Genomic DNA, 26,838 nt, shown 5'->3' with positions numbered 1-26,838 from the left:
CACCTTTAATCCCAGCACTCAGGAGGCAGAGGCAGGAGGATCTCTGTGGGTTAAGGCCAGCCTGGTCTACAGAGTGAGTTCCAGGACAGGCTCCAAAGCAATTCTCGAAAAAACAAACAAACAAACAAACAAACAAACAAACAAACAAAAAAAGAATCCAGCTTTGGGTATGTGCTCTATCCAGCCATGGGTAGGACAACTGCCCAGACAGAAATGCCTTGAAATCAGGCCTAAGCTTTTTCCACTGCCCAGAGCACAGTCGTGGGCTGCCTTGCCAAGTTTATGGCTATCGGCTATGCAACACCATGACTCAAGGATATACTAGGAGGGGCCACAGGACCCAGAACACAGCTGTACTCACAGAATGGAAAGAGGGCCAGAGCCAGAGGAGCAAAGGGCTGGGGGCCCAGGTACAACGAGCTCACGCCTTCCTCCTGTTGGCCCATTCACATTGGACCTAGGTGTACAGACTTTGTTTCCTCTGATAGATACTGAGGCTTTGGGCTCTCAGAAGGGATATGTGGCTTCTGCACAGACACTCATACAGTTTATGACTCGTTAGGGGTTGGCAGGCTGCTCCCAGAGTTCAAGGTCTAGCACGAGCCGAGGCTAGCCTTACCTGTAGGCTTTCTGGAAGGCCACAGTCTCAAGCCAGCTCTCCACCTGTATAGAATAGACCCAATAATCACCCCGACTGCCAGTCACCTTCTACAGACTGGTCCCCTGCTCATGAGTCCCATTCTCAGCACTTAGAGGACAGTACAGGCATCTGTCCATCTGTTTGTAGTTCTGTATGTACTTCTTCAAGCTGGTTCTGACTATCTTGGCTGTACATACAAAGCCTGACCCTGGCCATGGGTGCTTTCTCATCTAGTGAATGGCCTCTTCAGCCACCATGATGGAAATGCTCAGTGCCTGCCTGTGTCCTCACTGTACCCCAAGGGAAGGTTTCATAAGAATCATTAACTCTAGTTGCCAGACATGTATTTGATGCCTTGCTATGTGGGTGTTGGCTGAGCACAGCATGGCCATCAACACTGATGACATAGCCTGTCACTATGCCAAGGCCATTCTCGGACACAAAGAAGGCATCCATACGGGTAACTCCTGCACGCAGATAAGTATGTGTGGCAAGAAGTCAACTTGTGCACCTGAATCTCTCAGTGGGCAAGGGCAGAAAAGAGCCAAGGTTCTCCCAAGTCTCTGAAGACTCATGGAGACAGGTGGGGATTTCACAGGTGTTGTCTGTACCCTGGGCTAGGGAGGCCTCCCTCAGCTCAGACATGGCTTCCCATCTCTGCAGGGTTTCCCAAGAAAACCTCTCCCCACCGCTTCCCACCATCCCACTGGAGTGGACAATGAATGCCTGCATTCAGAACGGGCTGTACCTCAGAGCCTACAGTTCAGGGGAATGTAGTTTCAGGGTTCCAGGATACCAAGGTGACAAGCTCTCAGACACAAATATGGATGCCTTCTCTTCCTTGGCCAGGGTTGCTCCAATGTCACAGATACTAGGAAGGAGCAGAAACATCCACAGCTCTGAGATGGCTGCAGAGAGGAAAGAGGAGCTAGGGAGCCTGGGAAAGACATCTAGCAAGCACCCCAACTACTCCCGCAGAGGCCCATGGGCTTCTGGGATAGCCACAGGAATCCCAGCCTTGTTCTACTCTCTAAGTTCTTCCAGGAAAGCAGGGTTGATTAGAAAAGCTAATTATAGCTTTTGAAGATCCTCTCCGACCCCAGACAAGGAAGAACACAGGGCTCCTTCCAACCCTGATCCTGGACCCCTAGACTCTGGCCTTCATTAAGTTTTGATTTCAATCAATTGCACACCCCCTAAAATTAACTCATAAGGCCAATAAATTGCAACCGCATGTTTGAAGGTATTATCTGCTCCAAGCTAAGAGCCAGGGATTGCAGCGCACAGGGAAGACGTCTGGTGCAGATGGGAGTAATGAGCTCTGGGAGTGAGCGCTGCCAGCCCCCTCAGTTAGGACATCTGCTTTGGGGCACAACAGGAGGCCGGGCCAGATCTAACCTGAGAGCTGGAGGGGGGCAGGACCCCTGTCTTCTCTGGGAACCTCAAAGACCAAGGTGATGAGTTTGGGCTCCTATCAGTCTACTGTGGTGGCTCTGGCTGGTGAGATGGTCCTGTCCCCAACAGAGAGGAGCCACTGCCCCAAACCGGCGAGTCCACTCTAGCTTCCTCCCCAGAAAGACAGGTCTCAGGCCATGTAGAGAAGCCTGGCTGTGAACTAGACTCGGTCTGAGCCTGGGAGAGCTGACTATGGCCTCTGCTGGGAAAGAGTGTACAGCAATCCATGACCTTGCCGTCTCCACTCCCCCTTTTCAGCTCCCTTTAATCCCACACATTCCCTACATGGAGCTGGCTATACCATTACGGGCAGAAAACTACCTTGGGACTTGGGAGAGAGAGATGACAGCTGGGATTCCAGGGCCAGAGCGGAAGTGGTGGGGTCTGGGAAGACTTGGAGCAGGTGGTACCTTACAGTCTGTCCCTGAGGCAAAGCCCACCTGGCACCCTGGGCAGCGACACAAATCAACTCTGATTCTGAAACCTAGGCTGTCGGGGCACTGCTGTCACAGGTACTCTCCAAGAGGGAAGGGGGAAAAGTCATGATTATTTCTGTCCAGGCCAGCAAAGAAAGAAGTAAGTAAATGGGGGGAAGGAAGGCTGGAGAGGCACAGTGGGGGGGGGGCAGGGAGCAGGGAAAGTGGGAGCCAAGGGACTTCAAAGGCAGTCAGGGAGGACCCCAGTATGGCTCCCTGGGTCCTACTTGCCCTTGTCCACCTTGGGGACTGCTAGCGCTTTATCCCTAATTGAGAAGTGTTCACAGGCTTGCATGTGTATTACATCCCCATGGGAGTTCTAAGCCAGAGGGCATGCATGGCAGCCACCCTGGCTGGCCCCAGCCGCCACTCCGACCAGACGGCCCCCATGTGCGGGTGATTAACTCCAATTCCCTGCAAAGTCAAAGCCTGTACAGGCCTGGGATCAAAGCTGAGGCCTGGAGACAGAATCTAGTCTCTCTCTCCTTGGATCTCATGGCAGAGAGCCCTGAGGGAGGCCCTGAGCACCCCATCTCTGGAAGGGCTGATGCAGCCCCACACACCCCCTGCCCTGTCCTCCAGTCACCTTCTAAGGAAAACTAGCATAAAAGACAAGGGCACAGCAGGTAAGTGACCATGACCATATGTGGGTGGTGACGATGCTGCACGCACGCACGCACGCACGCACGGCCTCATGGGCAGCAGGGCCATGGCATCTAAGCCCCTGTATTCTGTTGGGAATGTGTGTCAAACCCCTGTATGAGCAGGCTCAGTGCAGTCTTCTCGGTATAAAGGAGTGTGAACCTCCCGGAAGGGTCACAGCAGCCCAGCGTTCACCAAGAGGACACTGTAGTTCTGCTGTGTCCAAAGCCTGGAAGTCCCTCATATAATAGGGGAGATGTTGCAGCCTTGAGCAAAGGTCAAGCATGGATTCTCCTCTGCGATTTATCATGACCCAAGAATCCTGAATTACTGACAATCAGAAGTTAAAGGTGAGCCTGATGTCACACACCCCTCCCATAGCACAGCAGCTCCAGCCTTCCAGGGCCCAGCATGGCCTGCACGGAGGCACTGTTCATGTTCACACGCTCACACGTTCACTTGTACCTTTTCTATTTCTGGAAGGGGTGACTTTGGCGGAAGATGAGTGTATTCCCACCAGGCCTGCCTGCCTGGATCCTTGGAACAATCTAGCATTGGGTGGGATGTCTCCTCTCAGAGGACCTGTCTGCTTGGTGTTTGGCAACATGAAAAAAGGACAAGTGCACAAGTCCCTAGAAGGGCTCTGTGGCTTCATTAGTGACAACTAAGATTCCCTGTGGGCATAGGTCAATGGCTGGGAAGGGTAGCAGTGAAGAGAGAAAAAGGCATGGTCTGCCACCCTGCACACCAGGCAACAATGTGGAAAAGCCCTCAGTGCCACACAAAGGCCTCACAGACACCTGTCTCAAAGAACCAAAACAAATGGAACACACACACAGCACGCACACACTCACAGCACGCACACACTCACGCACGACTCCGGAGTTGGGTGAGGATGTGTCCTGGTTATGTATCCTGGTTGGTTTTTGTTAACTTGACTCAAAATAATCAACTGAAGAAGAGGAAACCTCAACTGAGGGATTGCCTCCATCAGACTGGCTGTGGGCAAGTCTGTGGGGCCATTTTCTTGATTACTGATTTACGTGGGAGTATCTGGAGGGCCTGGGCCACTGTGGGAAATGCCACCCTTCAGAAGGTGGTCCTGGATTACATAAGAAAGGTAACTGAGCAAGTCATGGACATCAAGCCCATAAGCAGCATCCCTCCAAGATCTCTGCCCGAACTCCTGCCTCTTCCCTCAGTGATTAACTAACTGCAACCCCCAAGGCAGACAAACCCCTTCCTCTCCAAAGCTGCTCTTAGTCAGTGTTTATCACAGTGACAGAAAGCAAAGGAGAACAGCATGGTCTCATCCCCTAGTTCTGCCACGTTCTGGCTGGTGAACGTGGATGAATGCACTTCTGAATGTCGATTTATTTCTGGGGGGGGGGGTCCCTAATGGAGGTGGCCACGGTCCATGGTCACCAGACATGAACTTAACCTGAAATGAGATTCTACTGGTTAAACACATGGCCTCTCTAGAGCTCTTTCTTGAAGAGTGGTAAAACTGGAGCAAAAATGGACTGGAGGCAGGACACTTTCCTGTGCTGGTGCCCTGACCGGCTTCAGACTCAGACGTTCACCTGGTGTCAAAGGAGGTGGCTCCGTTGGTGAGACGCTGGCTGTGCAAGCATGGGGACCTGAGTCCTAACCCTCATCCCTCATGTAAAACAGAGCTGGGCATGGTAGTGTAAGGGTATAACCCAAGCACTTGGGTAGGTGGGTGCGAGATAAGGGAGAGTCTTGGGGTTTGCTAGCCAGTGAGTGTTTCCAAACAGGTGTGCCCCAGGTCCAGAGAGACCCTGCTTCAATACATAAGAAGGGGAGTGTGGTGCACATCTTTAATCCCAACACTTGGGAGGCAGAGGCAGGTGCATGTCTGAATTAAAGGCCAGCATGGTCTACAGAGTGAGTTCTAGGACTGCAGGGGCTACACAGGGAAACCCTGTGTGTGTGTGTGTGTGTGTGTGTGTGTGTGTGTGTGTGTGTGTGTGAAGATACATGACACTGACCTCCGGCCTCCATGTGTCCATATTTATACACACCACACACATGCACCAAAGGAAGGAAGGGAGGTGAAAAAGAGGGTAGGGGTTGCCATGTCCCAATGCATGAAACCCCAGGTCATTCTGCTCTGGCGACTGAGCAGTCAGCCTGAGCCCCCAAGCTCCAGTCCAAACGGAGTTCTATCTAAGAGCTGTGGTGTGTTCTGGTACACCTGTAATCTCCGCAAGTGATCACAAACTCAGCCCGCCCAAGCTACATAGACATTCTGTATCGTAACTGCGCACTCGTGAGTGATCGGCCATGTGTGAGTCTTAGTTGTGCCCCTGCCTTGGACAGACGCCTCATTCTCTCTGTGTGAGCACTATGTGCCGGCTGCACTACCATCCAGCTATGCATTGAGAGGACCCAAGACAGCGGGAACGATAAACCTCTGCCCCGCGTCTTACATACACATGTGCTCTCCCGACTCCCTGTGAATGGTGTGAATGGTGACAGAACAATATGGTCACGTCTGCATCAGGTGGCTCCAACTTTAGCAAGTGAGGCAGCAGGGCAAGGGAGGCTGCTCAGCCTAGTCAGCCTAGTCACGCTCTCACGGAAGATTCCCCCCATGAAAGCCCCGAGAGCTAATGTGCAGAGTAACTCACAGGTCTCGGTATTGGTCGAAGGCATTGTTGGCCTCCACTTCTAGCTTTCTCAGTCGAGCAGACGGCATGGCCCCATCTTCCAAAGGAGGATCATACTTGTTACTCCACGGTGACCTGGAAGGTAGCAAAGAAGGAGATGGTCCTATGAATCATTCCAGAGTCCCCTGGCTTATAAACAGAAGGCCCAAGCCTAGCTGCCTGAAGTTCAGGGGCCAAGTCACCAAGTGGTTTTCTGGAGAGACTTATAGAGCAAAGAAAAGGTTCAGATGTGGGCAGACAGGCTAAATGTAGCTGTTAACACCAGCAAACACCTTAGCTTCGACCTCACCTTCTCCTATGGGAAACAAGGCTACCTACCATTCACTACCCTTGGGCTATTTTGAGGAACAGATAGAATGTCAAGTGCCTTGGCCACAAATACTAGTGTTTCCCTGTGTTCACCATCAAAGTGGTCAGCCAGTGCCCATCTCCCCCTGACTTGCTGGAGGCTCCTCTGACCTCAGACTCTAGACTGCTATCAGTTACAGGAGCAGGCAGGAGGGGCCTGGGTCCTTAGGGAACACAGTCAACAAACCCAGCACACAGGGCTAAGCACACCGGAAGTAAAGAGAACCAGCCCCCAACTTGCTGCATTTGAAAAGCACCTTTTCCCTCACCAGGAGAACATTAGATCACCAAGAGCAATGGGAGGTGTTTTTAAGAAGGTCTCCTTGTTACCTTCTGAAGGGGGGGGGGGAGCTGTGAATACACCTGACCACATAGAGAAACCTGTCCATGTTCAAGTCCCCAGGCTCAATTCCCAAACAAACAAGAAACATCCTTTCCAAGCTCAAGCCTGCCGACCCTTCCCAAAAGATTGAAGACCTAAGACTGATGGGAAAGGGGGAGTAAATAGCCTGGGCCACCCCAAGACCAGAACTAGCTTGAGTCTTCAAGACACCCTGACAAACTCTGCAGGGTCCTTCAGGCCAACAGACAGGGAGTAAAGACGGAGCTGGGGTGATATTGCATGCCTGTAGTCCTGGCAATTGTGAAGTGGGTACAGGAAAGTCAAGCTTGAGTCTAGCCTGAGCAATCTAACTAGGCCATATCTCCAAATACAACAAAACAAGTGAAAAGGGAAGAGAAGGAGGAAGAGGAAGGGAAGGAAGCCAGGACTGTGAGCTTCCTCTGAGAATTCTCTTTATCTGTAAGCAGGGTGAGTCCACCCTGCCATTGCCTTCACATGGACACAAAAGATCCAGCCCATGGCTCTCTCTGAAAGGCAACCTGGACCAGTAAGGTGACAGTTGCTGACAAGCCCGATGACCCAAGTTCAATCCCCAAGACCCCCCCCCCACACACACAGAGAGAGAGAGAGAGAGAGAGAGAGAGAGAGAGAGAGAGAGAGAGAGAGAACATAAATGTGGTTAAAAATCTAGACAAAACCAAAGCAACCTGCTAGGGCACAATCACCCATCCCATGCAGCCTGGGCCTGAAGTGTAAGAAGCCTCTAAGTGTTACACATTTCTCCTGCCTCACAGACGACGGTATTTCAAGCCGTTAGGCCTGGAGCCGGGGTAATTGTAGCTGGGGGAAAAAAATCATAACATTACCCAGAATATTCTTAGTGGAAGGGGCACTCAGAACACATTTAAGAGCTTAAATGGAAGCCATTTGAGAAAAGACAGATGGACAGGAATGCTTAGATTTCAAAAGTCAGGCCTTTCATTTCCCCAGAAGGCTTTTTTGTTTCGGCTAACAGGTTTCAAGCAACGCTGCTGGCAGCAGCCGCATCATACGGATCTTATTTAAGCCAACGATCAAACACAGGATGGAAATGTGTGGAGAAAAATCACAGGACCTTGAAATTTCAGATGCAGAAGGGGAGAGGGAAGTCAAGCTCTCTCCTTACCCCCTCTCTGCTCCCCTGGGAGGCCCTGGTTCCCAGAGCCCCCTGGAGCTGGAGTGAGGCCTTTCAGGGTGCCCAGGGTGCGCTGAAGCCCTAGCGGGAGGGGCACACAAGCCCAGACTTCATGCTGTCCTTTCCTGAGCTCCAGCACAGCAGCTACATCACCCAGAAATGGTGCTGTCGAGACTCCCAGGGAGCCCTAACTGAGCCCCGTGCCTGGCCTACCACAGGGTTGTCACTTTCAAGGCAGTCTACTAAGTGGTCAACAGCTAGGTAGGGAAATGTCAGGTGGGACTTGTGGACAGGGAGAAAGTACTGGGATGAAGAAGGGTGGAGTCACCAGGAGACTCGGGAAGGAGATGAACGTGCCGTGTTGAGGAAAGGTACCAAGCCACGTGGTAGAACGTACATAAGAAATATGAGTTAATTTAAGTTGTAAGAGCGAGTAACAAGCCTAAGTTACTGGGCGAGCATTTATAATTCATAAGTCTGTGTGGTTATCTGGGAGCGGGCAGGCAGGACCCAAAATTCCACCTACACCTTCCTGGCTACCCACTCTGCCTCTCCCTCTCTTGCCCTGTTCTCTTTAGCAATATGTTTGCAATCTCTATCATTTATGCACGTGCTTGTCCTCACAGGAAAAAAGCCGTGAACAGGACCTGGAACACAGGTGACACTTAACAGCATGATGCTTCTGCATGTTCTGTTGGATGAATGACCACTATTTCTGTTCAGCGAGGCAGAGATGACAAGGGACTGGCTAAAGTCCCAGTGCTGGTTTGGAGCCCACACTGCCACTCCCAGCCACTCGGTCCATTTCTCCAATGCTCTCCAAAGGGCGCATAGTGTGGCCCAAAAAACTCAGTGTGTGCAGGCCCAGGGAAATCCTGGAATGTTCTAGGGACTCTCACACTTGGAAAGTTGGCTTTTTTTTTTTTTTTTTTTTTTTTTTTTTTTCTTCTTCAGGGTTTCCCTGTGGCTTTAGAGCCTGTCCTGGAACTAGCTCTTGTAGACCAGGCTGGTCTTGAACTCACAGAGATCCACTTGCCTCTGCCTCCCGTGTGCTGGGATGAAAGGTGTGTGCCACCACTGCCCGACCACACTTGAATTTTTAAGGGAAATTATCCCGTGTGCCAGGCATGGTGGTACACACATTTCATCCCAGCACCAGGGAGGCAGAGGCACAAGGATCTCTGAGTTTGAGACCAGCCTGGTCTACAGAGCGAGTTCCAAGCTAGCAAGGGATACATGACGAGACTCCCTCAAAATAACTGGTTGGTTGGTTGGTTAGTTTTCGCCTATTAAAAACATCTATCCCAGCATCATCTGCTTCACAAAGTCCTTCTGGAATTGACCACGGCTTCTTCTTGGCTCCCCCAAGGTTCCGAGCCAACTCTGAACTGGCTGTCTGTACCACAGTATAGTTCATCAGCTACTGGATGTGTGTTTTCCTGGGCAGGGACCTCTTACAGCAGGCCATGTGGTGGCGGGCAGGGGAAGGGAGAGAGAGAGGAAGGAAGGACATGCCACCGCACGGGGCAGCTGGCTTTCAAAGAGCGTGGCTCTTCCATGAGACTGCAGGACACTGGGGTCCCTCTGTCCAGTGCTCAGGGAGGCACCCACACACGCCTGTTAGTGGACTGGATGGGTAGCGGAAAGGAGGGGGAAAGAGAAGGAAGTCCTGGTGCCACAGAGACGAGCACTGCGGTGTGAGCTCACCTATAGGAGTCCCCATCTCTGTTGTAGTCGCATAAAAGGTAATCCTTGCCCACCACCTTGTCTCTGGCAATTTTCAGTGGCTGGTCAACCGAAGACAGGAGATCTTCACACAGACTGGGGACCTGGCGAAGAGAGGGGACAGGGAGAAGTGTGGTTAAAGCAGCACCTCCAACTCAGGTTCTGCCACCTCAAGGTCAGGCTTTGACATCTGGTTTGTAGTGCCCTGCCAAAAATCTGAGTCTGTTCCTCTCCACATGTGCCCAACACCAACTGCATCTCTCTATAAAGAAACCTGGTCGTGAGTTGTCGTGGAGCGTGACTTCCAATGTAGCTTTCTTTCCAAACCCGGGTGTGGCTTTAATTACCTGACCACCAGGGTGGTCTATGAGTATGAGGATGTGTGTGCTGGGTACTGGTCTCTGGTGGACAAAATACCAGCTCAGGCCTTGAGAAGAAGGCAAACACTTCAAATACACAGGAATGCAAAGAACTCAAAGAATAACTGGGCTCTGGAGAACTCCCACAGGCTCCCCCATGCTGGGTGGAGTTTCCAGCACTTTCCAGGCCCCTGGCCAACTATTACCAGGCTGCTCGTAGCCAGCTGAAACTGCTACAGAGGTGGCTACGCTTTCCACAGCAGAGAGCACAGAAGCTCACCTCTGCAGCTTCACCTGGGTGCACAGCCGAAGGTAACAGGTAGACAGCTTTGTGGCCCAGGTGGCTGGAACAAACCACAGGATACTGCCAATGGCCACCATAGCCTTTGAGGGAGCAGGCTGGGCCTGCCTCCTCCCAACACAAACATCAGTTTCCACCAAAATATTCCAGGAAGGGATGGCAGCCCTTGCAGGAGCGGATGCCTTTCTGTTTGAGTCACTTCCAGTTTCCATGTCCTGACTTTCTCATTTTTGGGTCTGGGTTTATGAGGACCCTGCCTCATCATTTACCATACCAGTAACTCTTGGAACAGAGACTGCCAACAGAGGGGGCTATCAGCAGTTCAGGTCCTGTGTCCCAAAGGCTATAGCACCCCTAAGACAACCAGGCTCTGATACGACATGCTGCTGTCCTTGGGGCACATCACTGCTTAGCTTGGCAAGTGCTAAAGTATCTCTTGCTCCATGGGATGGTCCATCTCCTGTACATACATCAGTCTCAGAGAAACAGTACACACCTCCAGCCAAAGCGTGACACACTTGTTTTCAGAACTTGGTCAGGGGCTGGAGATGCCTCAATGGTTAAGAGCACTGGCTGTTCTTCCAGAGGACCCGGGTTCAATTCCCAGCACCCACATGGCAGCTCACAATTATCTGTAACTCCAACTCCAGGGGATCTGATACCTTCATACCAATGCACATAAAGTTAAATAAATTGCTTTTAAAACTTATAAAAAGAATTTAAAAAAATTTAAAAGAAAACCGAACTTGGTCCACTTGTACCTGTACACCCCATTTTCAAATGGGGTTATTTTCAAAGCTGGCTTTGGTGACATCACTCTCTTATCATGTCTAGGTGCCCACTGGGCATTGTCTGCGATGCTGGGCCAGGTATGGCAAAACATGCTCTTTACCTGAACGCTCATACTAGGACATGAAAGAGGTAGCCACTACTGTGTTTTACAGATTACAGGGTCTGAGGACCAGATCCTTAAGCTGCCCAAGGTTCACACCAACAGCCAGCAGTGAATACAGGCATCTGCTCCAGGGCTAGCTGACTCCCAAGATCCTCCATTTTGTCTCTCTGGACAGCAAGGACAAAGGTGCACAGCTCCTCCCAGTCTTCACTGCTCCTCAGTTATAGCTAGAACCCTCCACCTGGGACACCCTGGATGTGCCACAAGCTTCCAGGAGGCAGCTGGGTTTGCTCAATGAAATGACCCTGGCACCTGCACGCCACCTTTCATGCTGTAGCTTGTCACCAAGGCCCAATCACGACATTGGGCTGTTGCTGGGGACTCCCTGGACGGGCACGCCCTATTCCTCTTAGTCTCATGTCTCATTGTCTGCTAATACTGGCTAGCAATGCCAGCCCCCTCTGCACCTCAATGTACCACACTGCTTCAGACAGTGGGTGCTGAGGGATGCTTGAGAAGCCAGTTCTCCCTTACCGGCCAGGCCGGCAAGGTGATGGGAACTGTCGGAAAGAGGATCAATTTCCAGCTGGGCACAGCTGTGTGCGTTTGTAGTCCTAGCTACTAGGGGTATGTGTGCATGAGGATTTGAGCCTCTGAGTTCAATGTCAGCATGGCCAGGCCTGGTGGTACAGTCCTATAACCCTATATCGGGAGGCTGTGGCAGGAGGATCCTAAGTTCAAAGACAGCCTAAGTTGTAGAATGAATTTCAAACCAACCGGAATAACTTAAGACCTTGTCTCAAGAAAAAAATAGATGTCTGAGAATACAGTTCAGAGGCAGAGCACTTTCCTTTTATGCGTGAGGTCCTAAGTTCAATCCTCAGTATTTCAAATAACAACCAACCCCACCACCACACCAAACCCCCAAACCCAGCCTGAAGGGTCTCAGCAATGTTAGAAAGGCAATCAGAAAATCTTGGGCCACTGCCCTGCTAAAAATATATATGAACAAAAATGAAATTTAAAAATCTGTCAAAAAGAGCAGGTAATTCATGCCAGAGACTAGCCGTCCCCGAAGAGCTGCCCTGGCTTCTGGAAGCCCATCAGTCCAGTCCTGACCAGCCACAGAAGAGCTTACATTTCAACTGAGTCTCTGGCAGCACACGGGGAAAGCAATGAAGATAACGTAGGACAGAGACACGCTCAGCGCACAAGCACCTGGGATGGGTCACAGCTGCCTGGCTCTCCACCCACTCGAGGCCCTTAAGGATAAGTTCTCAAGTTGGGCCATATTTTCAAGTTCTATTTGCACCGTGCCCTCTTCTTCTAGTCAAAGACGATCAAGCCTGGAGCAACACCACTGTGGTCGTCACTGCCCCAGGGTGCACTGGGGCACCACCCACCCATCCTGCCATCCTTCCCGAGACTGGCCTACTAACTGTCCCCTCAACATGCAAGCCTGTTAAAAACCCTCCCCACTGAGGGCTGGTGTATAAACTGTAGGATGATCGGTTAAATATAAATTTCAGATTTATAGTGAAGACCATTTTAGTTTGACCCTGTCTCAAATGTTATATGGGACAGTTATTATTGCTTGTTTAAACTAGCAGTCTATCACATTCCCTTTTTATGTCCCACTGTTCTTGCAGATCCATCCTCTACTCCAACTTCTCTACAGGGACTCCTGGACACTGGTGTCAGCAGGACTGTGAATGAGCCTGAGCTGCCTATCCTAATACCACCAGGAGACTGTTTCTTCCTGACTCTTGTCGATGCTCCTGGGTTAATGCTGTGTCCACCAAGGCCATGAGGGCACCCCTAGCAGAGTACTGTGTCCCATCAGCTGCAGAGGGGTCTCAATCTGTGCTCAGGTCCCATGGAATGGACATGGGGTCTTGTGCCTGAGATCACACTGGAGAACAATGGCAGCTCACCTTTGACACTCAGTCAATTATTCAAAGCTTCTCCCCTCGGTTCTTCCCACTCACTGGGTGGGCCATACTTTAGGATCTCACGAATCTTAAGTTTACGGAGCAATTTAAAAGCATGACCAGTTTGTGCTGTGTGGCGGCAGCTCTGCAGCCTTTAAGGTGAGGAACCAAGCCAGCCCAGATGGCTTTTGGTCACTGCCCAGACTGCACACTTGATTTACCTGCCATCACGGGCCTTTGTATGGAACCTAACACTAAGGGTGTAGACCAACCCAGGCTGCTGGGAGTACTTAACTTCCAGTGACTGGGAATAGTAACACCATGCTGCGGGGACAGAGGGAAGGCTCAGAGTGCCACACAGGAGAGTGGCCTCTAGCCAGGGGCTGGAACCACCAAGAGCTCTCATCTGGCTTTGGGTTTACCCAAGCACAGTCAAGAAAGCTATAACAGGGGCCAGGACTGTGGCATGTGCCTATTGTCCCAACTACTCAGGAGGCTGAGGCAGAAGGATCACTTGACTCCGTGAGTTCAAGACCAGTGTAGGCAACATAGCAAAACCCTATACCAGATAATGGCAATGATAAGCCACAAAAGAGATGAGTGTCAGCCACTGTGGGACCAAGTCTGTCGGCATTACTCATTCCAATCCCCAGGGCAGGTCTTCATAGAGACTGTTTCTCTTAAGGAGGGGCACATGGGGCCTGAGAAACAAGCTGCCCAGAGTCACACAAGTCACTAGCCAGCATCTAGGGAGGGGCATAAGGGACACAGTTCAGCTGGGTTAAGAAATACATCACTGTGCTGCTCCTGCCCAAATGGTGTGCTTTCCTACTATCTAACCCAACAGCTGATGGCATGAAAGGCAACACAAATCAGAAGCTTCCGGCCACAAGCAAGCCTGTGTGCGCCGTCATATGGTTCTACTTTGCCTCTTCCTCTTTTCCATTAGTTATTAATTTTGAAAAAAAAAAAAACTTGTTCAACTAGAAAAAGAAACTTGAGATGAACCCTTTAAAAAAGAAAAAAAAAATCACAAAAGCCAGAGTGGTTCAACTCTCCGGATAATCTAATCCCCGGCGCCCTCGTCTTTTAGAAGTGAACCCTTGGACCTTGATTTTTTTTTTTTTTTTAAAACGGCCAAGCGAACACATTCCATCGTTTGATCTGCCTGCTGGCTGAGAGCCCGCCACCGGAGAGATAAGGATCGAAAGCAGACCCTGTCCACTCTGGTGCACATGCAGATGAGTGATGGTGAAATCATGGCTCGGGAGAGAGTCCTGGCTGGCCCCACTCCAGAGGGAAGGGGTAGGTGCCAGAGACCCCAACGGCCAGCAGAGGGCTCTGTTTACAATCAGATCCTGTCTTCCCTAGGGCCCGAAGTCACACTTTTTTTTTTTTTTTTTTTTTTTTTTTAAGGAAATAAAGTAAGGGGAGCAAGGAGAGTGTTCCTAGTGGCACATGTCAGCAGCAGAGCAAACAGGGGCAGGTCCTGGTCTGCTATCAGCAGCCTCCTAACCCAGGAACTGGGGGTTCTAACGCCCACCCCACAGAGAAAGTCTTCCCATACACTAAATACTGGGGTGCCCGCTGCAGGCACACAACAAGACGCCAAAGATACCGCCAGCGACAAGGCAGACATATGCAGTTCTCTGGCCAGTATGGTCCAGCCATGGAAACGGTCTAGAGAAGGGAAGGTACATGCCAATGGGACATCTCAGGATTGCCAGGGCAGGAAAAAAAAACCCCCAGGACACTAGGTGAGGATGGGGTGGGGGTGACATGCAAATGACAGAGCCGAAGAGGGAGAGAGGAGGGGCAGGGCGGGGCGTCGGCCACAGCTCTGCAGCAGAGTCCACCAATGCAAGTGTGAGAGTTGGGGCGTGCACACAGCAAGAATGGTCCCTGTGGGGCACACAGCCGGACACAGAAGGCCAGGAAAACAAGCTGTCCCAACCCAGTCAAGCTGGGAGGACAAGACAAAGAGATGACTGAGCAGCAGGGTTTGTGCCCACCACCAAGTAGGACCTGCTCTCTCAAAGCTCAATGGCAGGGTGTGACCCCCCCCCACCCCCCCGCTCCTCCAGACCCCACCACTGCTCCTCTTTACTGGACACCAGACTCTTATGCAGAAAGATACCCACAAACCTCATTTGAATACAGTGACCTGTAGGGTGTAGCATTATTAATACTATTATATGTATATGAAATGCAAGTGAGCCACAGACCTGGCTCTGAGACAGCTGGCAAGGCAGTCTTGCTCCTGGATGGCTCCCAGTGCTGGGCTGTGCTCTGATGCCTGAGGGCCCACAGCAAATGGAGATGAGGTGCCCAACACTGACCCAGCATTAGAACTCTGAACAAGCCATGGCGGTCCGGCTCTTAGTAACATAAAGGAGGGGATGGAGACGGGCTAAAGACGGAGAAGATGCACTTAGGGCGCAGCTTAGTGCATCAGGCACGGGGAGGAGTGTGGCCACACCCTTTCTCTATTGTACTCAGTTCCAGGGCTGTGTCTGAAGGATGGCTCCACCAGCACAAGCAACTGGAAACTATTGCTCAGTTTCAGACCTTGAACGTTTCACGATTGTGGCTTACTTAACTGCTTTTATCATCTCTGTGGTCACCCAGGACAGGGTTCTCAAAGTTCATCAAAAGCTCAAAATACTCTAAGAAGCAAAATCTGTGAGTTACAAATGGCCAAGGCCAGGCCCTGCCTGCCACCGAGGACAAATTATGTGCCCTGGGGGGCAGAAGGGGCCACTGTGGTCTCACCAGGTTCTCCAGCTCCATGTTCATATCAGACCTCTTCTTTTCCCTTCTGGGACTGCTTTCCCAAGCCACTGTCCACCTGGTCCCAGCGCCTACTGCCCATGCCACTTGTCCTCATCGATGCCAGTTCCCAGCTCTGAGCAGCTAGCACCTAAAAACTACAAAACAGACAGGGCTTCACGTAGCCCAGGCTGGCCATGAATTGCCTATATGGCCAAGGGTGACTTAAACTTCTGTGCCTCTTGCTTCTTTGTCCTGAATTCTGGGATTACAAGCATGGCACAACACCTAATTCATGCAGTGCTGGGGACTTGGCATGCACTGGGCAAGCACTCACTCTATCAACTGAGCTACATACCTCTGCCCCTGCCTCCTATGTACTGGGATTAAATGCATGGACCACTAGGCCTGACAAATATTTTTTTTTTCTACAAGTATGGGTGTTTTGTCTTCAAGTGTCTATGCATTATGTATGTACAGTGCCTGCAGAAGCCAGAAGAGGGCATCAGATCCCCTGACTGGAGTTAGAGACAGCTGTGAACATCCCTGTGAGTCCTGGGAATTGAACCTGGGTCCTCTGAAAGAGCAACTAGTGCTCTTAACCACTGAACCATCTCTCCAACCCCACACAGACTCTAAAGGGGCAGTGTGAAGATGCAAAAACCCTGGCTTCTTCAAGCATCCCAACTCTGTCTCCTCCAGCTGCTCAGTCCACATTCTTGACCTAGTTCAAATATTCAGGGGAAGGAGACTGAGCATGCTATACTCTTAGCAAATATTTTTACCTGTTTCCCAAACCAAGCCTGTTTACTGGACAACTGAGGCCCTCCCTGCCCAGGATGGGGCCTGCCAGTGCTGGAGAGGAAACTGTGTCCTCTGACACTGGTCCCTGAGGGAGGTCCCACCTCCTTCCAACTCACTTTTATGTTTTTGTTTCTTTCTTATCAACCAAAATGTAGAATCTAAGTGAAGGAAACATTTGTCAGACCCTCCTGGCTAGAAGTTCTCCAGCTACAGTTCTCTGGTATCCAGCAGCAACAGCATTTTGTAAGGATGCCACACCAAAGGGGCCAGGCAGACCTCAACGTGGAAATCTTAAGAGGGCCAGGTCAAGGTGTGCAGAGGAGTTGCATCTTTCAGCCATCACAGACCCTTCCTCTTCCTCCTCCTCAGCTTCATCCCTGAGAGCCACCTAAGACCAGGCACCGAAGCTGCAGGGGGCTGAGCTCTCTCATCATTTTCTGGGAGAGGAGACAAACCCCAGCTTGGCCCTTGGTCCCCTCTCTAAGGGTTCTTCAAGCATCAATGCAAACCGTAAAGGTTCTCAGAACACCCTTTGCCACCTTCCAATGCCATGGCAAGCTTTAATTAAAACAAACAACAATGACAAACCAGAGCCTTTCTACAATTCCAGGAACTTAAATTTCTTATGCACAGCAGAATAAAAACCAATGGGAGCCAACGGAAAACTGCATCAAATAGAAATGAGGACTTGGAGACTTGCTGAGCAGCAAACATTTTGGAACAATGGAATCTGAAACATAAACAGAAGGGCAGTGATGGCCGCAAAAGAGCCCTGTACACAGCTAAGAGTCTCTTTAATTGTAGGAAGATTTGCAAAGCCTGCGGGGCTCTGGCAAGCCTCTGGCATGGAAAGAACATGGGACCCAACAGCAGCTACCAAGTTCAAGTTCTGTTAGATATATTCCCAAGAATGAATGACACATCGCCCTTGCCACCTTCAGCAGCCTTGGGTGACCCCTTAAATGCAACAGGGGAGGGCCTGGCTGAGGGGAGCCAGACTGCACTCTCCACCTGTGGGTACCCCAAAGACTTAAGAGGGGGATACTCTCTTGGTGTTTTAAAGACAAAGAGAATCTAGGAAAACTAGGATCTTGGATTCTTGGCAGCCACACACTCCCATGCATAGGCAGGTGATACCAAAGGGCACACAAAAATGGCATTGCCACCCTGCTCCACACAATGGAGACATCAGGCCATGTGGCCACCAGTGAGGCAGAGGCAGTGGCTTTCCTAGAGTGGCTGACACTCCTCTGATACTCTCTTTGGGCTGTCACAAAATCCAGTACACTCCAAGAGTATGCTCTTTAAAATCAGTCACTTAACTTTACCCCCTGGGATGCTCAGCCTCCCAACAGTGCAGCGTTGCCAGGTGAAGGGTTAACAGGGCCAGGGACGATGGCCTGGGCGCCTACTCTTCTCCTGAGCCAGAAAGTGTCAGTGGGGGTGGGTGAGTTCCCTCTAGGGCAGTGGCTGCCCTCTGCAGAGGTGGTTAGAAAGCCCTCGCCCAACCAGAAATGCCCAGGTCCTGTGGGATCAGACAATGGCTGAGGCCCTGGCACATCAAGGACAACTTTCTCTCCACTGAAGTAAAAGGTTGCTGTCCTGACCTGAAGTGGCCTCCCCAGGCCAGCAGGCTCCAGGGCATGCTTCCATGCAGTGAAGGATGAGCATGTGCCGGCCTATGCCTGTCACTGGCAAGGGAACTGTGAAGCCCGAACCCAGACCTAACACCAGGATCAATTCCCAGATATAGGCATCTGCTCCCACACACTCTCTGCCCAGCTTGCTGGAGGATCTCTGGACATGGTGCATCTCTGGGCAGATGCTCCCATGCAGCCTTTGCTCAGCTTGCTGGAGGCCCTCTGGGCATGAGAAACAGTTCTCCATGGCTCCCAGCAGTCTGTACCACGTCCAGAGAGCCTCTAGCATGCTGTCCTCTCTCCTGGACTCATCACCAAGGTTTTTTTCTGTCACATGTCCTGCAGCCTTAGGGAAGTACTGGAGGTGACCCTTGTCACCAAGTGCTGAGCATGGCTCGCCCTGCACTCCACACTGCTGGAGCATGAAAGGCTAACAGAGGGTACAACTGAGCAGAGCTCACCCACTGACCAGTCAGCCAGGAAAGAAAGAGCTGACCACTTCTGAAGGAGCCACACTTCTCACCAAGCAAGCCGAACCGGGAAGGGAAAGGCAGCCCGCTGACTGCTCCCGGTGTAGTTTTCCTCCACCCTCATGTCACAGAAGCCCATGAAACAAGTATACTGTCCCCTCCTTGCTCTTTGGCATACCAGTGAGAATGGTCTCTGTACCTTGCAATGCATGAAGCCCTTTCTCCGTGGGAACTTTATAGAGTCCTCTGAGAACATGGGACATTCCAAACCCTTCCCTGCAACCGAGGAAACTGATCCTAGGGCTGAGCCATTTCATTTAGACTCCTCTGGATGTTTAGGGTGCATCAAGACCCAGCCACCTGGGACCACCCTAGTGCCTGATGGGGGCTGATGCCCTGAGTCACATGACATAGTTCCAGGAGCCATCTGCATTTCCCCTTCCATCTCTGATCACACAGCTTGAAAGTGTATACAGCTCTCTCATCCCAAAATTGGGGGGGGGGGGTGGAGAGGGTTTACTGTTTACACGCTATGTCTAATTATGGTTGACACATGGCCAGGAATTATGTTACACACTCAGGAGACAGACCACTACCTCCCCATGGGAGCCAGAGGGAGGTTCCTTAGGAATTAGGGACATGAGGCTTCAGCACACAATTCCCAACAGGTAACCTAAGTGGCCTGCAGGTGGGAAGGTCAAGAGACAGCTATGGGGAGGCAGGTGAGGGGGTCCACTGCTAGACCATTCCCTGCCACACCTCACTTGGGGGTGGGGATGTGTGTTACTGAGTTGCGTGAAGGATAATCATTTCCAGCCTGGGGCTGTGTTCTCAACTGGGGATGCTATTTTAGCTTCTAGTCAGTAGTAATTAAGTATCCCTACACATTTCCAGAATGAGGGGTGCCAGGGATGAAGGGGAGTTCAGCATTAGAATGGCCTGCAGTCAGGTCCCCAACTCCAGGCCTCCATCTGATTCTTTCCCACCATCTGTAACTTCAATTTTGCTCTTAGCTTAAAGGTTTCAATTACATAAAAGGTAATAGGCCCACCAGGACCTGGCAGTCTGGCGTGTGACGAGAGCTGCTCGCACCTCTTCTGGGCACACCATGCATCCAGAATCATTTGCAGAGGCCAATTTCACAGAGGCCTAGGACTGGATGGCCCCAGCCCTTCAGGAGGCCTCTCCCAAGCGGGCTTTGCACATATTATGACTGACAGGGTCTCTAATGAGTCTTAATTGCCAGCTCAACAGGCCTACAAACATACATAGCAAGTGGGCAGCCGCAAACCACCCAATTACTGAGCAAAGTGTCCGGCCAGATGAGGGCCCTGACCCAAGAGGAGGGTGGGCCCCAAACTCCCAAAACACTTTGGCCAAAGGCAGTGCAAAAGCCTTTGGGTGTCTGGAGCCCAACCCTAGCCCCAGCTGGTATGGCCACTTAGTGTTGGCAGCTGGCTTCAGGGTCACGTGGAGGCCAGCTCTATGCCTATCAGCATTTCATCTTTAATGATGGAAGCCATGCGCCCCTGTGGTGTGCAGAGGAAAAGGCCGTACCCTATGAACACTGGGCAGTCAGTGCTGCCTACTGCCATCGGCATCTGTACTCAGTGTCAGCCACCTGCTGGTGACCTGCAGTGACAAGGAAAAGGCTAATCCTAGGAGAAGCAGCGGGTTCAGACAGAGTAGCAGGACAGACAGGCCTTGGAATCACTGGGGGGGGGGGGGCATACGCTGATCCCAGCTACCCAGCCTGTCCCTGTGTCCCCTACCCCCCCCACACAACACACACACACACACACACACACACACACACACAAAGAAGACAGCCTGTGGTGTGCACATTAAGCCTAAGGTAGGAAGGATCTAGAGCATGGCCTGCATTCCCCAGCTCCCCAGTGAAAACAGGACTCCAGAAGAATGAGTACATTGCCAAATGAGTCCCCAGAACCCACACAGAGAGCTACTACAGGTCAAGTACTATGCCAAGAGCTTTCTGCCCACAACATCTAACTCGCCAGGTGGTCTCATCTGTCTCCCTTATGAGGAAACTGAGGCCTCAGCGGGGCTTTCACCTTTAAGGTGCCTTTGAAGTTCACCTAGGTTCTTATTTTAGACTCTCATACTCAGCCCAGCACCCTACAAACACCTGGCTGAGAATTCTGCAGGGGAGGGGCACCAACTGTAGACATTTGTTTTCAAGACATTACAGACGCATTCAGCTCTCTGCTTAGAGCTTTGGTACAGTCCTTGGCCGCTGGCTGGCATTTACTTCTGAGTACTTTCTGTGTGAGGGACAGGAGGTATTAGCAGGTGAGGGGCTCAAACAGCCTCAAGGGACTTGGGACAAGAAGGGGAAAAGGTATAAACACAGCCATTCAGAGACTGTGAATGACCACTAGGGGTGGCCTTGGGGGTTCTCAAGCTTGGGAATTGTCTGGATTATAATGTTCTGGAAGTAGAAGATCAAGGTGGGAGGGTAAAGTGCAGAACGGATCTGGAAGATCTGGCTCCCATGGGTGGCCAGGGACTGCTGGTGGCTGGGGTGAAGGCCAAGGCATGAAATGACCCAAGAGGCGAGATCACCTGGCTCCTTCTCATTCAACCTGATTCTTTCCAACCACAATTTAATTTGAGTAGCCCACCCTGTCTCTACCCTGGGGGGCAGTTTCTAAATTCAGGGCACTCAGGAGGACAAAGGTGTCCAATCTGCAGCCACGAAGAACAGTGGGCAGGCTAGGAACCTGAGTTAGACTTCTCATCACAGTGGATGCAGGGTCCAGGCTAGCCCCTCAGCAGACACAGGCTCCAGGCTGGCTCTCTCTGATCCTCAACTGGATTTGGAGTGGAGTGTTTCTTCCCGCTTGGTAGATTTGCCTTTCCAGGCCAGGGAGAGTGGGGGCACAGTTTCCCATGACCACTGAAGGGCCTCAGGGAGGCAAAACCTCCCCCCCAGCTCCAGTTTAAATAAGCTAGGTCCTTGTCATCAAGAGCTGCCCTGCCGGGGAAGCAGAGACCAGTGCACCTGTGAAAACACAACTGGGAGGGGGAGGGCGGCCTGCACAGCATGAGCAGAATTGGGTTCTAGCACGGCAGTGAAGCTAACAGAGCATCAATTAGCGTTTACTAAGCACCTCCCTGCCTCACCTGTTAGCACTGTGGAAGTGTATTCCTGAGTCTCCCACTTACCCCATCTTATAAGGGAGGAAATACAGAGACACAAAGTGTCTGCCCAAGATCTCAAAGCGCCTCTAGGTAACCCCAAGTTCCCTTTGCTAATTAGCCCTGGGGACTCAATGCTGGGGGCCGAGCCTGCTCCACTCTGCTCTACTCACCACGGTGGGAGGCAGTGTGCAGACCTGAGAGAAATTAGTGCCTCTTCTGCCAGGAAGAGGGGTTCTGTTCCTGCAAGCAGTGACCTCGACAGAAAGGTATCCACAGCGAGGCCCCTCTGCTTCCAGGCCTCAGAACTGAGGCTGAGGGAACAAGACCATCAGGCCCTCACCGGACAGACTGCAGCCCAGAGACCTATTGGCCTAATCCAAGAGCAGCCACCCAAAGCAGCTCAGACAGCGTCTCCTGTTCACCAGGCCTAGCAGCTGTCAGAAACGGTCCTGCTTTAAAGGAGATGGTGGGAATCAACATGGTGTGGCCCCTCCCAACTGCACATTAGGGACGGACTCCAGGAGCCCTGCCCCCACTCCTGTTTTCTTATCTACACCTGGCAAAGTGACTTAAGATTAAAACGGTCACGATGAAGATTACCCACGACAAGACCCATAAGGAATTTATTCTCATGGCCCCTACTAACAATAATTATTTTTCCAAGAATAGAATAAAATTCTAAATGTGAGAATAACAACAAAAAACTATTCCCCTCTGAATCCTGGACCTTCTGAAAAGTCACAGATGAGCATTGGGTAGGTGACTAAAGGTAACAAAGAGAGGGAACAAAATACCTTCCTGGGGAATATTCCGGACCGCTGGCCACACCGTTACTGCTCTAGAGCGGTTTAGGTCTGGAAGATGTACCACTGTGGGTCCTTGGCTCTTACTGTCTAGGCTAACTCACAAGAGGTAAAATTATTTTCTGTGCGCGCGCACACACACATTCGGGTGTGCACATGTGGAGGCTGGAGGTCAACGTCTGGATTTGAGTTTTCCTCAACTGCTTCCCATCTTACTTTTTCAACCAGGCAGGACCTCTCACTAAACCTAGAGCTAACTGATTATGCTAAACCAGATGCCCAGGGAGCTCCAGGGATCTTTCTGTCACTGCATCCCTAGCACTTGGGACCACAGGTGAATGCCACTGTGTCTTGCTTTCATAAATGTTCTGGGGATCTGAACTCAGCCCATCATGCTTGTGCAGCAAGTGACTGAGTAACTGGGCCACCTCATCAGTCTTTCATCTCTATCATCACCACCACCACCACTATTACTATTATTTGGAGACAAGGTCTCCCTATGTAACCCTGGCTGTCCCAGAACTCACTCTGTAGACCAGGCTGGTCTCTAATTCAGAGATCCACCTGCCTCTGCCTTCTGAGTGCTGGGAGTAAAGGCGTGCACCCCTATGGCCCCTTCATTTCTTTTTTAAATTGGATGGAATGAGTGATTCCCACTTAGCACACATGTACTAGGTAGGACCCACCAAACTGATTCAGTCCATGTTCACACATTTATAGGAGAGCAAAACAGATGTGGGTGTCCCAGGACAACCCCTCTTCCTCGGAGCAAATCACATCATGTCTTCTTGACTTGGTGGGACACCCCAGTATGCCTTGACACAAACCAGAAGCTGCCCCTTGAAGTGTCAGGGTCCCTGAATCAGTAACAGGCTGGAGTCATTACAGGCTGTTATCTTGCACTGAGTGGTGCTGGCAGGTGACAGAAAGCCTCAGCCTCCAAGGCCCTGGTCAGCTTACTGCTTGACTCAGCAGAAACTGGCATGAAAAGGCTCCTCACCACCATCCAAGCATGCATTCATTAAGGTACTGATGGAGACTTTTAACTAGAATGCTTTCCTTTAGAAAGGGGACTGTAAACCCAGGGCCAACTACAGGAAACTCAGAAATATCAACACGATGGGGCCTGTCACCAATGAATAGGTCCCATCCTTGCTCCAGCCCCAGAACAGAATGAGTATAGTGGAGAAAACCTTGTAAACTCCAGGGTGGATGGAAGGTGGAAGCTAAATTCTCCCATCTGGGTATGACCATCCAGGGAATGTTCAAGGTCACAAGAGACCTTGCTTCCCATCCCAAGCAAGCCAAGTACCAGGTTAGCACAGTAAAACCCTAGGAATGACAGGATTTAATGAAGAGAGAAAACATTTTTTTATATTAAGATGTCTTGCATGTGAACGTGGTATGAACTGGAAGGAACACATTCTTTTAAAAGATAAAATCTGAAGTGTCCTCTTTGAGACAGGTGCTTTGGATCTGTGCCTCCCAATCCAAACACAAACCTGTTCTCTGTACTGTCAGGGATACTCGGGGAGAAAGGAGACTAAGCTGTAGTCAAATAGAAGTCATTTCAATGGTGGTGAGCAATGGGGGTAGGGCACACGTGAGTGACAGGCCGCCACAGCTGTTACAGCCTTCACCTTCACAGGTAGGTCTGCCTGCTGTGACTGAGTGAAAGCTGGCCACAGCCAGGCGCTCCAACCACCCCACCAGTCAGCTCTACTGAGCAAGCAAGGCCTGTCACCAACCCCCACAACCACACCTGGCACCCGACCGGCCAACGGGCAATAACAACACTGAGGGAATAATTATGTCTGGCAGTTCCCAACATTCATCCCGTGAGTGAACAGGTGAGGATGCAGTGTCCCGGGAGACACCGACAGAGACCATGCTCCGTGGTGATGGTGTGTGGAATCCCCTGTGGAAGGGAGAGAGCCAGGGAATAAAGTTGCATTCCTTCCAGGGCAGCAGAGGCCGAACTCACTGCAGATATCATCACTGTTGACCCAACTCGTGAACCTTCTACCTTCCTGTGCCAAAACTGCATCAGACAAGAGATATTTCATACTGGCTTTCAAATAAAGGAGCGAAAATATTCGCCTAGATCAGAAGTTTTCAACCCAAGGGGTCGAATGACCCTTTCACAGCGGTCATCTAAGACCGTCAGAAAACAGACATGTATATTATGATTCATAACAATAGCAAAAGTACAGTTATGAAGTAGCAACAAAAATAATCTCTGTGGTTGGCGGTCACCACAGCATGATTGAAGGGTCACAGCATTAGGAAGGCTGAGAATCGCAGGCCCAGTCGGTCTTAAATACTGGTGGCAAGGGCAAACGAGAGCACGGTAAAGCAGCAGAACATGCCTGACCTTTAAGATTCCAAGGCCATGGTTAGTCTCGGGATCCCTGGACCCAGCACAGCTCCATCACCTAAGGGACAGAATGAGTTCCACATTCCATTCCTCACAGCTGATACTGCAAATGTAGTTTCCAGATTATTTAAAACTAGGGCAAAAGTAGCAATGTTTAGCATTTGCCAGCTAATCTGCTGATCAATACATTGAAGAGCTTATAACTACAGAATTAAGCTTAATTCTGCCCACTAGTGACAAAGGGGACCTGGCAACACAGGATACTTGTGGGTGGAAGGTTCTTGGGCCCCTTCACTACAGGCCCCCAACCCCACACACATATTCTCTACAGCCCAAAGGCGGAATTGTACCTGGCCATTCTGACCAGTCCTGTCCCATCATGCCCCTGAATACCTCGTACCACCTGGACAACCAGTTCCAAGTGCTGGTATCCCCACCACTCACCCCACCCCAGTGGCCCTTTCTATTTCTGGATAGTGGCCAATCTGCTTGCTGTAAGGTGGAATATACTGGATCAATAGGCTGTGAAGTATCAGGCTGCTGCCTCTCCCTCTCTCCAGGCGGGGCCAGGGTGGCCAGCACCTCTTCCAGCTCTGAGGTCTTCCCTCTTTATGTGTAGTGTGCAGACGTGCAAGAATGAAGCCTCTGGGTTACTACAGGAAGGAAGGTAGGTAGGAATTTAAAGAGCAAAACAAAACATGGTGACTGGTGTTTGCAAGCCGAGCCTCCAGGCCTGGTAAAACAGATCCCTGCCTATTTTTGGTGTGGTCCTAAAAAGACAAAGAATGATGGCCTGGTGGGTGCCAATCTGCAGAAACAAGCTCCTTCTTCAGTTCAGGGCTCAAAGTACACAGCAGAGAGACTCCAACTCCAGCTGCCAGTGTGCAGAGCAAGGCCACAGAAGGTAAAGGAGAACCTTCCCAGCACATGATCCCTGGCCCACATGGGTGTAGGCATTTTTGAAACAGTTTAGCAACCAACTGTGGCCAGCTTTCCCCCAGCACAATGGAATTAGTATGTAATAAAATGATGTTTTGGCCATCTGCAAAGGATGGTCACTTCCCACCAATCAGAGCATGTGCCGAATCCCCAGGCAGCAAAGGCTGTAGGGCTGGCAAGAAGGAAGAGCACTGACCCGGCAGGGTAAACGGGCTGCCGTGACTTGGCTGCCAAGCACACGGCACATTTTGATGCTGCTCTATAACTGGACCTTGCATGGATGGGACAGAGCCACCTGGCGCAGGCTGACTCTGACATATAAATGAGGTCATTAAGAGAGAACACAAGCAAACCCCAATATCCCCATCAGTCTCAACACTGGAGATGGCCCTCCTCTCTTGGCTGGCTTGAGCAGGTGAGCACTCAGGAATGCTGCGACCCCTGTGTGAGCCTCCCCCCCCCCCCAACCCCATACCCCATCCCCATCTCCCCACTCCACACAATGGAAACGTGGCCACAGACAGCATGAGTTTTCTGAAAGTACAGCTTTGGGAAGGAGCTCAAGCTGCACACATGTGACTTCAGAAGCACAACAGGACACAGAACAACTCCTACAGAGTGAGAGGACCCTGCAAACTTAGTTCAAAAGGAAAAAAGTGTCATCTCTAAGCACAACAGGAGAAAACCGCAATGAAAAGAGGGAAGCATTCAAGTGACTTCTACAGCTGATCACAGATCCCAACAGAAAGGTAGCCCAAGGGCTCCATACACATGCACCGCACACGTGGGGGACTCTGAAGCCAGGCCATCACTTACGTATGGCTTCGGCAGCTTGTTGGTGTGGCTTTAACGAGCCATGCTTCACTAGACCCTAATCTGTTGAGAAGTC

The 26,838-nt window shown here is 51.1% G+C and overlaps 1 protein-coding gene across 3 annotated transcripts in view; it reads right to left on the bottom strand.

Moving 5' to 3' along the window:
- The window catches only part of Capzb (capping actin protein of muscle Z-line subunit beta), a 99,440-nt gene that overhangs the window by 22,979 nt on the left and 49,623 nt on the right, over window positions 1-26,838 (bottom strand). For all 3 annotated transcript variants that reach the window (XM_051173465.1, XM_051173463.1, XM_051173464.1), the window contains exons 3-4: window positions 9,479-9,600; window positions 5,868-5,981 (exon numbers count right to left, since the gene is read on the bottom strand). In XM_051173465.1, coding sequence (XP_051029422.1) covers window positions 5,868-5,981; window positions 9,479-9,600 — 236 coding nt within the window. The remainder of the gene's footprint in view (window positions 1-5,867; window positions 5,982-9,478; window positions 9,601-26,838) is intronic.

This window comes from Phodopus roborovskii, unplaced genomic scaffold (assembly GCF_943737965.1).
Source record: "Phodopus roborovskii unplaced genomic scaffold, PHOROB, whole genome shotgun sequence".
NCBI classification, from domain to species: Eukaryota; Metazoa; Chordata; class Mammalia; order Rodentia; family Cricetidae; genus Phodopus; species Phodopus roborovskii.
The sequence above is the reverse complement of the archived record's forward strand: the minus strand, read 5'-3'. Positions and strand labels throughout refer to the sequence as shown.